Here is a 15,859-nt window from a genome sequence, read left to right as displayed (position 1 = left end):
TTTTAAATAAACATTGAACATCGTTTAATTTACGTGAACTTTTTAAATTTTACCTGCAAAACTTCAAAGTTATTTTAAACTATTTTATTTTGAATAAAGAAATTCACGTAAAAATCAATATTTTGAAACAATTGAAAACTTAGATAAATTAATTGTATTTGGTATATAAATATGCTTAATAGTTTAACATTAAAATCAAATTTTAGTTCACAAGAATATACAAGTTTGTATATAGTTTGTGAATAAAGAAATTCCATTTTAACATACTTCAAGAGTATTATTATTATTAGAAAACGAATATGTAAGTTAACATTAGAATGACAGTTGTGACAGTCTCTAAAACCATTTCAAAAAAATATACGAAAGCAATTAAAATGACATATATGAACATTGAAATTGAAGTGTAAACTGTTTAGGTACAGTAAGCGAAAAATCGATATTTTTGACTTTGTATGTTCACTTGGGGTTTTTTGGGAACATTTTGTCATATGTTAACAGCGATGTCCTCAGGATAAATACCGATTTTCATGGATATATGAGTTTTTCATAGGTTCGAAGAAGTGCGTGTCTTTTTTGACTTAACTAAAATAACGACATCGACTTCGAACCTTTTTACGAACAAAGACCTTTTTACTTATAATTGAGAAAATTGGCAGTTTTAAAAAATTAAAATCTACAGAAAATACTATTATACTACTGAAAATTGATAAAAATTGAAGAAATTAAATAGCCATTTTAACCACCTGTTTACCTCTTTTAAAACCATGTAATATGTACGTACTTCTTTGAACTACTAAAATAACATCCTACAAACAAAACTACCCTCTACTCACTTGACTTCATCGAAAAATCGACTGTATTTGCAATCTAAATCAATTCAAAATATGGCAACGAAGTATCCTTTTAAAACTTAAATTTTGAAACGTTTATTTTAAATTTTCAGATTTTACAAAAATTTTAAAATGAATACGATTTAATAAAAATACCTACATAAGTTCAAAATGAAGGTAGGCAAAGAAAATGATTAAACTAATCCTAATACTTTTGAGATTTAAAGTAGTTTACTCATCTCATTCCCACTTTGTCTTCAAATATTTTTGTTCCCGCTGCTTCAACAAAAAGGTTGACAAGCATTTATATAATATAATCAATAATAATTCACAACATAAAACTGAATCATACATTTCAAAATTTTCCAAACCTATAAGAAAATAACTAAGCTCGTGAAAGTACTTAAAAATATGTTCAGTTACTAAACTAATCTTTCATTGTTCGTTTTTACTGTACCCCAATTATACCAATCCCATATCTGTCATTCAAATATATCTGTCTCTCTTTTCCACTATGACGACAATTTCCAATTGAAAAAAAACTGACATCTCCGCTCCTCTGAGTCTGAGACTTTTATCAATCAAATAGAAAAGAAGTGTCAACTCAAGAAAGTGCTCTATTTATAGCTACCGAGTTTTAAAGAAAACACAAATAAATTGATAAACAAAGTGAAATTATTCTCAAAACATAGTAAACAACTTTATTTAATATATTTTCAATTCAATATCATCAAAGAAATCGCACTAAAATTGTTAGATAACTAAAATAAATACAAAAATGTAAAGCTCCACCGACATTTTTTAATACAAAAATCTGTGTTTTTCACTTTAAAGTTAGTGCGTCCATCGTCCATGTTTTGAGTTGCCTTTTGTTTTAATATCAATTAAAACAAATTAATTTGAAGAAAGAAGAAAGAGAAAAACCTAGCAAGTATTTTTTCAAAGTAAAAGCACTACTATGTGCTAATTCTCTACAACGCAATGAATAAATTCCGGGAAAAACAATCTACTGTTCCAATTTACAAATACATTGGAATTTCATATCGTCGTCGATAAGAGTTTTAGAAGACAACGCAAAGAAAACAACAAACTGCTCCTTTCCTTCCTATATTCAACAAAAAAGAAAACATCAAAGTCTAAGTCGACTACGAGTATGATCTCCGTTTCTTCCAAATCCCACCACAACCCTCCGAAGCACCGACACCACCACCTCCACCACCATCACTTCCTCCATCCTCTCCATCAAATTCATTCACTTGCCGCTTTGTTTGTTTTGCTTATCATATCTGCCGTTGTAAGTACGTCCACTGAGAATCATCTCCAACACCCAATCGCTTCGAGTCCAAAACAAAATCAATACAGTCGCGAAAACGTTGAAGAATTGAACAGGGAAATTCCCCTCCTCCCCACTGTTTTTGCTGATGATTTGCCGGGAGCGGAAGGACCGCTGCCGTCCTCGCCGTCGTCAACAAATTGTTGCAATGATACAACGAAAGCGAGTAAGGCGGCTCATCGGTTCGAAGTTAAATTTAGCACCAAAGTTGTACAAAATGAATACATAGTGGCGTTTAATAATTATTATCAATCAACTGCCAGGGAGAATTACTTAAAGGCAGCCCTCAATTATTCAAATGTAAGTATTTTCTTCTTTAAATCAAACAATACAAAAAATATGTATGTATGTATGTAGGTTTCTTGATGAAAAATTCATTATCTTATTCTTCTTTAAAATCTTTAAATTTAATCACCATCGTCTTATTCTCAACCCATTTCTTTAGGCTCTAGCATAGCATATTTAATGTGTTCCTTTCTGTTTACCTGTTTCATATCTTTTTGGTGATTACTCATCGCTTGAAATAAGAAAAACTAGATACCTACCTCGCTACATAGCTAATTTGAAAGTGATTGAAAGTAATTATGTTACTGTGAGATCTCTTTTTTTGTAGCTCATAAAAACCATTTATCGCTGCTTTTTGTTTGACGGAACACTCATTATTTGTATTTAACTAAGAAAATAATGTTTTTTGGTCAACAACTTTTTTTTGTTAAATCTTTGTTTTATTAAACGCAGTGGCGTAGCAGGTTGTTTAGGGGAATCGTATCAAACATTTTGTTCGCTTTCATTTCTAATTTATATTTTGCTAAGTTACCAGTAGATGTTGTATTTTTGTTCTTTTATAATTATTAAGTAAATCTAAATCTAAACAAAATGAGTGTAGCTTGTATTTTGTGAAGATTAGTTGTTATATTTGTGTCCTATTATCTCGCGGTCGCCACCGTATCATTGATGCGACTGATACCATGATTGAAACGCTCTTGTCAAGATTATCAGTCACTTGCAAACACACAAAAGTAAAGTGGGGTTTAAGATATTTAATCAATTTTTGATTTAATTTAACAGATCGCAATTTGGAGATTTTTTTAATTGACAAGGGTTGACTCACTAGGTACAGCTGCAGACAAAATAATAAAGGGTTGTTCAGTTTGTGGTTTTAAGTTGGCATTTAATTACAGTCAAACTCCATTACGATTTACAGTATTGGATCGTTTATCAAATGAAAAACACGTTAACATTTTTTAAACTTATTGCAAAAGATTCAAAACTAGCCACTTGTATCGTGGCATGATCGACCGACTGTATATATGTAAATGCTAAAATTTTGAAGACATTTGATGATGGTGAAAGCGTTACTTATGTCTTAAGGTCAATTCTTCATCATAATGTAGGGTTAGGTTAGCGTTAGGTTAAAGTGGCTGTCCGAGAGAGAATTAGGACAAACTTGGGACAGTTAAATGGTTCATTGTGATACCACATGCATCTTGAGGCTTTTTTCTAAGCTCAATGAAGCCCCTTACGAAACGTAAAAGATTGTTTATGTTAATATAATGATATCGTGTAGATTGTTCTAAAAAGAATTCTTCTGGGTAAGTCTTGCGTTTTTAAGCCAGAGCAAGGCATGTACAGAGGAGGTGAAGAACTATTTCCTGCTCCTCCTCATACTTACAGCTTCTTGAAATGTCATTTGAGAATAGCCGCGGGGCGTGCTTTCCTATTAGACAGTGCCCGGGTATGACACCATTTATCGAGCTTATTTTCGATCTGCTTAGAAATAGCAAGCACCCTGATCACTTTAAATCTAGTGTAGACCAGATGTTTTTTGTGACCTGACACGTGGTGATGTTATTCCACCTGATGTTTGCCTTCTTAATAGCGTCTTGCATTAGCAATAGTTAATATTATACGTGGTAGAATGGGTTATAATGTTAAATTTCTGGCGAATTTTATCGCCCGGTACGGAGCAAAGGAGAAAATTAAGTTTAAGTTACAGTTTGTAAAGACAGAGTCCAGAGATTTGATAGCGGCCTGACTCTCTGAGAAAATATGATGTTCAAATCACGTTTTCTTTAAGCCACTACAAAAATCCTTTTATTGCCAAAAGATCCGTCTGGAACACGCTACAATGATTTGGAAGGCCAAATGAGAGACTTATTTTCAATCGTTCAGAGTACACACTTCCACCAACAACTTCTTTAAGGAATAACCTATCCTGCCAAAAAGATTTCGAAGTCTGAAATTGTTTCTAAGTACTTATGAATTAAGAAGCGGCCGATGTTGTTGTTAACCCACTGCGATGGAGCTCTGAAGCGAATAGCTGAGCTTAGAGTAAGTAAGGTTAGGCCAAAGTAGCTACGGATTCAGAATCCACACACTCCAAAAGAAAAGGCCCATTGTGATACCACATGAATCTAGAGAATTACTATTTACTTGTCGAACCATTTTGAGGTTTTTATAAAACGAAGAAGATATTTGATATCCTTTTAAGCTAGTTCACTGAGATTATCAAAAGAGTAGTCTCCCCAGGGCAAGTGCAGAGAAGGTAAGAGATTGTTTCCTCTTCTTCCTCATCCATACAGCTCCTGCAGAAGTCATTTGAGGCCACACCAAGTCGTATTGCGTGTCTGCCTATAAGACAGTGTCCTGTAAGGACACCTATAAGGGAGCTAATATGAAGTCTGCTTTGAGATAACAAGTCTTTAGAGCGCTTTAGGTCCAGTGAAGGCCATATGAGTTTTGTGGCTGCGCATGTTGGTAAGTTGTGCCACCTAGAATTTGCTATCGCAAAAGCTGTTTCTTTTAGCATGAGTTTACATGTAGCTATCGGTATAGCTTTCTCCTCCCTTTCAGGTTAAATATGCATGGCGGTTCCATTTTTAGCGAGTTCATCGGCTCTACCCAACATAGGTGAATGTTAAATTGCTGCGCCATCTTCATAAGAGACGATCGACAATCGAGGGCCGTTTGAGATTTGGTTGAGACACCGTCAAGAGATTTAATAGCAGATATATCAGATATATCAGAAGTTGATATCACGTTTTCTCTTAGCCAGGAGAGAACCTCTTTGCTCGCTAAAATTTCTGCTTGGAAGACGCTACAATGATTAGGGAGGCGGAATGAGATGCTTAGTTTAGGCTTTTCTGAGTACACACTACTGCCAACTCCCTCATTAGGCTTGGAGCTGAGCTTGAAGCTATTTGTTGCTAAGTATATCAAGATGTATTAGGTAGAGTAGGGTTTTCATTGCCCCAAATGGGATCGTTCGAAGCGAGTCGGTGATACATAGGCAAGCAGAACGTATAACTTTAATTCAGTTTGTCGCGGTTCATAGGTTTTTAGAATGCAATCAACCATAGTTCTACATAGTAGCGTAAAATCGGTCTGATAACTGATGTGCATAACCAATGCGTAGATCGGTATTGTAAGCCCCATTTATTACCATTATCTTTTTTGCAAGACAAGAGAGCTACAGTAGCTCTTTTGTATATTACGTTACTAATTTAGATTTTTATCTTAAATAAGACCCAGATACCTCCTCTTAGAACTTTAATATAGAGAGGGTTGGGAGGATTGATATATGGAATTTTGTTGTCACCTAGTCAACACCGATCCGCCCATAGTATTAGTTTGTCTAAAGCGTTTTGTAAGAGCTTTTTTAGGGTATTAAGATATTAAAATTAAGATGTGTATTGTTATGCATACTGAGTAGATAATGTTGTTGATGAAAGTTGGTCAGGATCCAAATATATTGTATTGGCTTTCACTTTTTTGTTTGGTGATCAATTGAAGATTATCACTTCGAAGATCTGTAGTTCTAACAAGACAACGCACAAGGCAACGCACACAAGACGACCAATTATTATAGCCTCATTGCATGGGACGTCAATTTGCCACCATGATCGTAAAACTTAAAACCGATAAATTTGTTACATTGACCATGTTCACGCAAATAATCCCCGAACTCAAGACGCTTTAAAAGCTCATTATTATCATTACTTAAGTTATAGCCGAGATATCGGCCGCAAATTAATGTAAAAATAATCAGAAAGATTTGCAGTATCGAGAATCTATCTGAATAATATTGTTTTCCAAACTTAAGCTTTACATTCGAAAGTAAGAAATTAACTAGGCCATTTAAAAATAGTATTAAATTTAATTTTTAATTTATGTTATGATTTAAAAGAATTCGGTTCTATTAAATAAATAAAAATAAATGCCTTGCATAGAATGGAAATTTAAAAAAGCTCAAATTTAAGTGTTTGGTTAAAGATTCCTGATGCTTCTTCACAGAATATTTTTATAGAATCCACCAATTTCTCATATTTTTCTATCCAGTATCTGGTAAGATCTAAAGCTGATTATTTTTAGTAGATTTGAAGCTGGTTTTGAATGGTATTCAGGTTAATAAAAATCACTAGTTCTCCATCACACCATTTATTCATTAACCAATTTCCAATACTAAGGATACGTTGAATTCTTTTTCATTACAAATGGCATATTTTAAAGTTAGAAGTCAAAGTTTCTAACAAACATTGTATGATGAAATATCACATTACCTATAAGGTAACTTAACTTGTTATAAAGTTTCATTTGATTTTGACGAGTGATACATTTGTTAAGAGCTTTTGGAAATAAAAAAAACACTTACATACAATTCAAAAAAAAATATTACAAATTTATATTATTTATATTGTTATCATCGCATGGTAGCACACAACATAGTTAATAAAAAAATGTACGTAATGGAGTAACAGAGGCCCAATTGCTGCAAACGGCGCCGAATCTTTAATTTGCGGTCATCACTGACACCGATAGAGCTGCAAAATTTTCCTCAGTTTTCACTCTACGTAAAAGTGTTGGTGATTTAATGTACAATAATGTAAATTGGGTGCAAAAATTAGTCGCATTTGGTAGTAGGTCGATTAAACTCACCATAAAATGGAAGAAGCGCGTGATGAACTTTTTTAACAGAGCACATATTTTGATAATAAAATTTAATAATTGTTCGTTAGTAACACCATTTATAGACCCAACTGAAAACTTTTGAAAGTGACACAAAAAAGGCACATGAGCTGCCAAAACCAGTGTTTGCCAAAACAATCAAACAACTTACTCATTATATGAGTAACACAATGCTTTTAAAGTTCAGAGTTCCTTTAAGCTCAAAGTAGACCAATAACTAATGAAAATGTTTCGAATATTGGGAATCACGGATATATTTTAAGCATATTGTTTTTCATTTTAAATACAAACAATAAAACATTCAATCTAATTAGCTGAGTTATACTAAGCCAGTTAGTTTCTGTAACATAGTTCTTATATGGGTAAGACGCGCACATTGTAAGATTATTCTCATAGCTTCATTTTGCAGATTTTGGAGGCGAGACAAATCTCCTTGAGAAGATAAAAATAAAATGGTAAACAAATATTGAAAATGAGGTTTAACAATCGCGTTATAAATTTGAATTGCAGTATTAATTGACATTTTTTCCTAATCCTGCCAAGAAAGTATATTTTTTCCACAATTTCTTGCAAACATACTCCGTACTACTACTAAGTACTTACATTCATCAACACGATCTATATTTTCTCCATTAATTTGTATTACATTCAGTTCCGCACAACCATTGATACACATCCACTTTGTTTTCTTCACATTCAGTTTTAACTTGTTAATAATCAGCCATTCACTTATGGATCGCAAGTCATTATTAATTCTCTCCGTACATTCATGCTTATCTTTCCCAGAAATAAAGAGAAGGGCGTCATCAGCAAACATACATAATTTACAATATTTGACTGCCAAGTTTATATCATTTATATATAATAGGAATAAGAACACCCCCAATACCGAACCCTGAGGTACACATGTTTTCACTTCATTCGCATCAGACACATTATTGTTCACCGACGTACGCTGTGTTCGATCATTAAATATGACTCAAACCATATCAAATCATTATTTTTGATTCCATATTTTGAGAGCTTTTCAAGAAGTATTTTAAGATCAACAGTCTTGAAGGCCCTCTTGAAATCCAAAAAGACCGCAATGACATTGTTTTTGTTGTCCATCACGTTTTTCCAATTTTCCACCACCCAATTTTACGCAGTTTCACACGAATATCCTTTTCGAAAACCCGATTGTTGATCCATTATGAAATTATTTATCTTCCATATACATAACTCCTAAATTGTTTTTATACAATTTTTTCCAAGACATTTTCATAAATGGGAAGCATATTAACTGGTCTGTATTCCTGTCTTAAAATTATATTTTGTACTTTTTGGATAGGTATTACCAACGTTTCCTTCCACTTGCTTGGAAAACAACTGGTTCATATAGATTTATTGAAAATTGCTTTTAATATAGGGCCAAGTATTTCAAAACCATCTAAAAACATTTGCGCACTCATAAATTTGAAGTCTTCCTTTTTTTTCATCGACTAACTTCAATAATATTTCTGTTGTTAATAGTTTTAAATTTAAAAACGGTGTTAGTGACATTAATTTTTCGAAGCACTATTCTCACGGTTTCAGGGTTAACATCTTTTTGCAAGTATTTCTTTACCTCCACCGTCAGACGCTGGTGCACTCATTTGGGGATTTTTTTGAACTTGTTTCACTATCCAACGTTCATTACCTCCAGCAAACTTCTTAGGTCTTCCAGATTTTTGTAGATTTTCAACGGACTTACTTCTTTTAACATTTTCTGCAATAGCACGACCTTCTTTAAAATGTTTTTTTTTTTTTTTACTTAATTTTCACAATTCTATCGTTGTATAACCACGTTGTGCTTCCATTTTGACCTTTTTTGTAATAATTAGCGAACACTAAAAGGGTTTTGTATACCTTTAATATGCCAAAGACACAGTGTAAGCATAAGGAAAAGAGGAAAGGGTTGAATAGGAGGTGTCGGTGTAAATTGATGACTGAATTCCTGAACATTGCAATGACAGAGAAAGATAGAGCGTGGCAAGGAATTCCACATTCACAGTACGGTCGAAGTTGGGCTCAAGGGTAAACTGATGGTCATTCCTAGAAGTCCGGGTATAGACAGACAGGGAGACAAAATTCTTGCATCTTTTGTCAAAAATCCTAGACATCTTGCGGCATATTAGGCGACTTATAATAACGCACACAATAAATCGAATAATCATCTGACATATGTAACTGCATTTTATTAACCTTAAAGTGATATCTTTGTTCCGTTAAAAACAAAAAAAGATGAGTATACGACAGGGTGTTCGATTTCTTTTTTGATATTTGATTTGCGATCGTTTCTTTCTAAATTGAATTTCGACAGCTATTAACAAAAATGTAACGGTATAGCAAATTCTTTTGATGTTACATAATAAAATATAAAAATAACAAACATTAAATACATGATTATTTCTTTTACGGGTCAGAAGATCGATCATTTCCTAAGCCTATAGTTTATGATAAAATTGACAATCAGCACTAAAGATAAAAATTACATCAACTACAAATGTTCATATATTTTTATTCGTTTCAGATAGAAACTATGATCTGACTTTAAAGTTATAGTCACATGGTTATTATTTAAAGTTATTATCTTCAAAAATATTAAAAAGATTTGTTTGTCTTGACTTTCTACACGTATTTTCAATTAAAAAAGCCATTGAAGAGCAAGTGTTATCAGTACGTGTTAATTGATGCCAAACAATCAACCCCTGCGTTCTACGCAGTGCTCGCTTGTGTGTACTTTGTTTGTTTGGATTGATTATGGTTATCAATGTTAGAGCAAACGTATCAAGCGTATCCCACTTTGCATGATAATAATTAAGTTGTTGTTTTTTTTTCTTTTGTAAATATTTCCAGCTCTATAAATGGAAAATTATACCCCGACTTAATCCCGCCAGTGATTATCCCAGTGATTTTGATGTAATTTTACTAGAGGAAGATCCCAGCTTATCTGGGCTAGAAGCCCTCAAGTCTCATCCGGCCATTAAAAGTGTCACACCCCAACGAATGGTACATAGAACTCTCAAATACATCCCCATATCTGAGGCAGAGAGTCGAGCTGAATGGGAAAAATCCCAGCAACTAAACAACGAAATCGACGAAGAAGAGGATATTCGTTTGTTGGAAGAATTAATTGATAGTCTGCCGGCGGGGGATATAAAACGAAGACTCCTGCAAGTCATAGATATTCCTGCTGGTGAAACAGCTGCACAACAAAATCAAACACTAAATCAAACCAAAGATGCAATTAATCAACAGCGTCATGCAAATCGTCGTTTGTTGCGTGCTGTGCCGCGGCAAATTACATCGATGCTGCGAGCCGACATTCTCTGGGGCATGGGCATCACTGGGAAGGGTGTGAAAGTAGCTGTTTTCGATACTGGCCTATCGAAGAATCATCCGCACTTCAAGCGAATCAAAGAACGTACCAATTGGACGAATGAAAAATCGCTGGACGATGGTGTTAGTCATGGGACGTTCGTTGCTGGGGTAATAGCTTCGGCGAAGGAGTGTTTGGGATTTGCTCCTGATGCTGAATTGCATATTTATAGAGTGTTTACAAATAATCAGGTATATTCTAAAATTGTTTCTACTTGGAAGAAGCTCATTTTGCAAAACGTGTATTTTCAGGTGTCTTATACGTCATGGTTTCTGGATGCCTTCAATTATGCCATTTTGAAAAAAATAAATGTCCTCAATCTTAGCATTGGCGGACCGGATTTTCTGGATCATCCTTTTGTTGATAAAGTCCTTGAGTTGACGGCAAATAAGGTCATAATGATTTCGGCCATTGGCAATGATGGCCCACTTTATGGAACTCTCAACAACCCAGGCGATCAGAGCGATGTTATTGGAGTGGGAGGTATGAACTTCGAAGAGAACATCGCCAAGTTCAGTTCGCGTGGAATGACAACTTGGGAATTGCCAAACGGATATGGTCGTCTGAAGCCGGACATCGTCACCTATGGTAGTCAAGTTAAGGGGAGCAATGTGCGTGGTGGTTGCCGTTCCTTATCGGGAACATCTGTGGCATCGCCCGTTGTTGCTGGAGCAGTCACACTAATTGCCAGTGGAGTTCTGCACAAAATGGATGTTATTAATCCGTCATCAATGAAGCAGGCACTTCTTGAGGGCGCAACCCGCCTTACGGACAATAACATGTTTGAGCAGGGTCATGGCAAATTAAACATTTTGAAGAGCATGAAAATTCTCTCAACCTACACGCCCAAAGTGACCTTGAGTCCGCCATACCTGGATTTTACGGAAGATTACATGTGGCCTTATAGTACCCAATCTCTGTACTACACCAGTTCTCCGGTGATTGCAAATGTAACCATTCTCAATGGAATGGGAGTAACGGGTCGTATAATAAATCGGCCTACGTGGCATCCCTACACAAAGCAGAATGGGAACCTGATAAATGTGTCCATATCTGTGTCGGAGGTTCTTTGGCCGTGGTCTGGATGGATGGCTGTTCATATTGGTAAGTTTTGATTAAGAAAAAAGTTTTAAATATGGCCTTAATCTTTCACGGTTTTATTTATCTAGTTGTTAACGAGAAAGGTGCGAATTTTGAAGGACTGTCCTTGGGTCATATAACCCTGACAGTTCAAAGTTTGGCTGGCCCAGAAGAGTCTGAGGCTCGCAACAGTACGGTTAGCTTCCCGATACGTGTGAAAATCATTCCAAAGCCGCCTCGTCATAAGCGAATTCTGTGGGATCAGTATCACAGTCTGCGATATCCCCCAGGATATCTACCAAGGGATAATTTGAAAATCAAGTCAGATCCACTGGACTGGCGAGCCGATCACATCCACACCAACTTCAAGGACATGTACACGCACCTCCGAAATGCTGGTTACTACATTGAAGTGTTAGGTGCTCCATGCACATGCTTCAATGCCTCCGACTACGGGACTCTTCTTATTGTTGATCCTGAGGAGGAATTCTTCGATGAGGAAATAGCCAAGCTGAAGGACGACATTTACACCCATGAACTGAGTGTGGTTATATTCGGTGATTGGTATAACACCACTGTGATGAAGAAGATCAAATTCTTCGATGAGAACACCCGGCAGTGGTGGATTCCTGATACGGGTGGGGCAAATGTGCCGGCATTGAATGAATTGCTAAGCGAATTTGGCATCGCCTTAGGAGACTTTGTAGCGGAGGGTTACTATACGTTGGGAGATCATAGCATGTATTATGCCAGTGGAACGACTATTGTCCGTTTCCCAAAGACCAATGGAAGCATTTTGATTGAAGCTGATCTACACGATCAAGGTTTAGAGGTAAGATAATAAATTAGTTTTGATTTTGGCCACTTACTAAAAGATATTTTTTTCTTAGATTCTTAAAACTCAAGAGGCAACTCTTAAAGCAAAAAAGTCGGTTCCTATCCTGGGATTGCTTCAACTGAATCATGACCTCCACAAGCTCTACGCCCCAAACAATGATTTTCAACAGGCCAGCTTCGAAGAGAACGCCATCGATCAACCTGATGTCGATTTGGAAGCACAGCAAGTTGACAAAAATCCAATTCTCAATAAGAGAACCCTTCTGGAGGACACCACGAATAGCAAAAAGGACAACAAAACCAATGAGCATCGAATGCTTAAGTTTGACAATAATGATATTATAAAGAAATTAGAAAAATTTGACGACCTAACTAACGATGTGGACATGGCCCATAATCTGGACACAGGTTTGGCCGAGGACGAAAGCAACGAAAATGATCAGCAAATTTTACCTCGAGACGAAGTACCCGCTACAAAAGCATCCAGCGGCAATGATGAGCCAAAAATCAAAAGAGCCGAAGGGCGCATAGCGATTTTTGGTGACTCCAATTGCCTGGATTCGACACATTTGGAGAAGCCGTGTTATTGGCTTCTGGACGCACTCCTTGAATTCACAATGAATTCCCACGTATCGAATTTACTCCGTGATCTGAATAAGATCAATCACATTTCCATGTCAGAAAATAGAAAACCGTTGCCATCACGTCTAGCTGGGAGCAACCTGCATCAGTATTCAAAAGTTCTAGATCCGAATAGTCCGCTGAAAAAGCGTGAAATACCAAGGTGTGTCCAAATGGATTGGGAGCAGCCAATATTTCTCAATCTGACGGCGCAGCACGATCTCAAGCAGCAAAATGAACGCATAATGGGTGGAGTTGTCAGCCACCAGGAGGATGGTGAGATAAGTGCGAATTTTTTGCGAAAACTTGAGAGCCAAAAAGGTGAGGTACGTAGTGGTTGAGGGTTTTTGTGTTCCTTCAATTTTTTTTCTTCTTGGGTTTTTTCTTTTCTATGCTTTATCTTTTATCATCATTACTCTTCGCCGCCTTCGCACTACCACTACTAACAGCGCAATAATTAATTCTTTTCCGTTATAAAAAATGGGATATGATAACAATTCTCTTATTATTTTTATAGCCATTCTAGCGCCAGAGGACCTAGATCTTGGATCAGCTGGAGCTGGTACAGGTTGGCGTGGAAAGAAATCTGAAAATGCAATGTATGTAGATGATGCCAATAGCAACTACAACGATCCCCACATAATGCATCTGCGACAAGGAGGCGGCGCTGGCGGATCAAGTGGCGGTGTTGGAATCGGAATCATTAGCAACAAAAATTCAGACGAAGAGACTCTCAGTTATTCATTGCTAGCTTTAGTTATATTAACATTTTTAGTTTTTATATTATTTATAAATTGGTTCAAACGACGAAGACTCAGTAGCGGTGCTAACGGTAGTAATCGCCCCAGCCGGAGTCGGCGGTTTTCTTTTTTGGGCAATCTTGGTCTGTAGCAATATTTTTAGATAAAGAAAAAATGTGAGTTTTAGGGAAAATTCATTTCATTTGCATTTTGAATTTTTGTTTCTTATTTTTATTTTAAATGTGATTCACATGGTTTATGAAATTAAATTCCATTTCTTATATTTTTATGTTGTTTATTTGAGAAATATACATATTTACATATATTTTTATATTATTATTATTTTATTTTTACATGAGGACAAAATCTTATGATCTTTTTAGAAGTAGAGTGCGATCTGTTATAATAGTTTTATTTTATTGAATTTTAATTTAATATCATCTGCGCAGGAATTGTTTAATATTATGTTCAATTAAAATTAACATAGTTTTTTTTTTAAATAATACAATTTTATCTTTTACGCTGTATTTAAGGAAACAAATGTGTCTCAGATGGACGTTTACTCGTTCACACAAATAAAAACAAATTAAATTAAGGTTTTTTTGTTGTATTATTATTTAATATTTAAACTTTAATCCTTGATTTGCTGTCTTTAGGAGTCGTACTATTTTCGCAACTTGCAAAGTATTCATTTTAGAAGTGGAGAGTTCAAAATATTCGGTGTCGAAAATAAGCACTTTTGAAACGAAATACAAAGTAGCCCGCTCGGGGCGTATCATTGAACATTTAGGCTCAACTTTCCATTACCGCAGCACGAATTTCGACTCGCGGTTTTTTTTATTCGATAGATATGTGCAAATAAATAATAACTATAGCAATTTTAGAGCGAGGAAAATTCCTGCTGCGGTAATGGAAAGTCGCCCCAACATTTATTCTACCCAGAAACCCGAAGCCTTTTAGTGAAAATAAATATACAGCCCGTGGTACCCGTGGCATGATGGTTAGTGCGTTGGACTGTCATGCTAGAGGTCTTGGGTTCGATCCCTGCCTATGCCATCTAAAGTCTTTTCACGGGTACTGCCTCTTGCGAGGAATTGACAAATTCTCCAAGAGTAACTATTGTCATGAAAAAGTGCTTTCTCAAAATTAGCCGTTCGGAGTCGGCATATAAACTGTAGGTCCCCTCCATTCCTGACAACATTACTCGCACACAGGAATGGTTGAGAGTTGTAAGTCACTAGGCCTTGGTTCTCAACGGACTGTCGCGCCACCCAATTTATTTATTTATAAATATACAGCCCAATTTCAAATATTCCCGGGGAAAAGAACTCCTCGGGAAACTAGTTCTTCCGAAAGTGAAATTCTCCTTTTTCGAATTCCCCGGGAAGACATTTTTCCCTTCGAAATCGGGAATAGGGAATTTTGATTTTCGAATCAGCTGTTTCGTATTGTTTGACAGGAAAAATAACTCGTAAAAATAATGTTCATCATTCAAATTAAAAAAAGATTTTCAAACGCGGCAAGGATTTTACGTGAAGAATTTGAAGAAAGTGAACATGTAAAACCAAGGACTTTTGGAAGATCTTTAAGACATAGTGGGAATCCCTTGGAGTTGCCTCAGTGGCTGTAAGCATTCATTAGTTTAGTCAAATACTGTCTATCATAATTTTTAAAAAATCATTTTTTTCTTAGGTTTCAAAAGTATTATAGACTAAACAAGGTTTCCTTTAAATACTTGTTGGATGTCCTCATCATGTCCAGTAAACCGTTTTGGAATCCCACCAATGATTAAATTGGACGTTTTTTTGCTGAGGAAGGGTAAATTGGGGTGTCGGAAATGAATGAAGTTTTCAGCAAGGTGCTAGCTGAAGTACTTGAAGTTTTAAAGAAGCAATTATGTCCACAGTGTTGAGTGGATAAAACTACCTAAAACAGTTGCAGAAAAAAGATATATAGCGTTGGCGTTCTAAACATAATAAACATAATCCTGGAATTGTTGGTTGTGTTGACGGAACGCACGTTCAGATCATTATCCCTCCTGAAAACAGGCACA

General features: G+C 35.6%; 1 protein-coding gene across 2 annotated transcripts; it reads left to right on the top strand.

Moving 5' to 3' along the window:
- Nucleotides 1–1,412: 1,412 nt before the first annotated feature.
- Nucleotides 1,413–14,401, top strand: LOC129943245 (membrane-bound transcription factor site-1 protease). Of its 2 annotated transcripts, none has more exons than XM_056052551.1 (6): nucleotides 1,413–2,463; nucleotides 10,006–10,719; nucleotides 10,780–11,632; nucleotides 11,698–12,440; nucleotides 12,499–13,387; nucleotides 13,584–14,401. In XM_056052551.1, exons 1-6 carry the CDS (start codon nucleotides 1,984–1,986, stop codon nucleotides 13,955–13,957), a joined length of 4,053 nt encoding a protein of 1,350 aa, XP_055908526.1. In that variant the 5' UTR covers nucleotides 1,413–1,983; the 3' UTR covers nucleotides 13,958–14,401. The 2 variants fall into 2 exon arrangements, with proteins under 2 accessions (XP_055908526.1, XP_055908527.1); XM_056052552.1 differs by having other exon boundaries at nucleotides 12,499–13,392; nucleotides 13,584–13,727.
- Nucleotides 14,402–15,859: the final 1,458 nt, after the last annotated feature.

Source organism: Eupeodes corollae, chromosome 1 (genome assembly GCF_945859685.1).
Source record: "Eupeodes corollae chromosome 1, idEupCoro1.1, whole genome shotgun sequence".
NCBI lineage: Eukaryota > Metazoa > Arthropoda > Insecta > Diptera > Syrphidae > Eupeodes > Eupeodes corollae.
The sequence above is the reverse complement of the archived record's forward strand: the minus strand, read 5'-3'. Positions and strand labels throughout refer to the sequence as shown.

Bases quoted from the DNA above. Each gene is read 5' to 3' on its own strand.
- LOC129943245 (XM_056052551.1), top strand. From the start codon at position 1,984: ATGATCTCCGTTTCTTCCAAATCCCACCACAACCCTCCGAAGCACCGA. The intron at 10,720-10,779 runs GTATATTCTAAA...GTGTATTTTCAG, and splicing joins GAGTGTTTACAAATAATCAG to GTGTCTTATACGTCATGGTT. The intron at 12,441-12,498 runs GTAAGATAATAA...TTTTTTTCTTAG, and splicing joins TACACGATCAAGGTTTAGAG to ATTCTTAAAACTCAAGAGGC.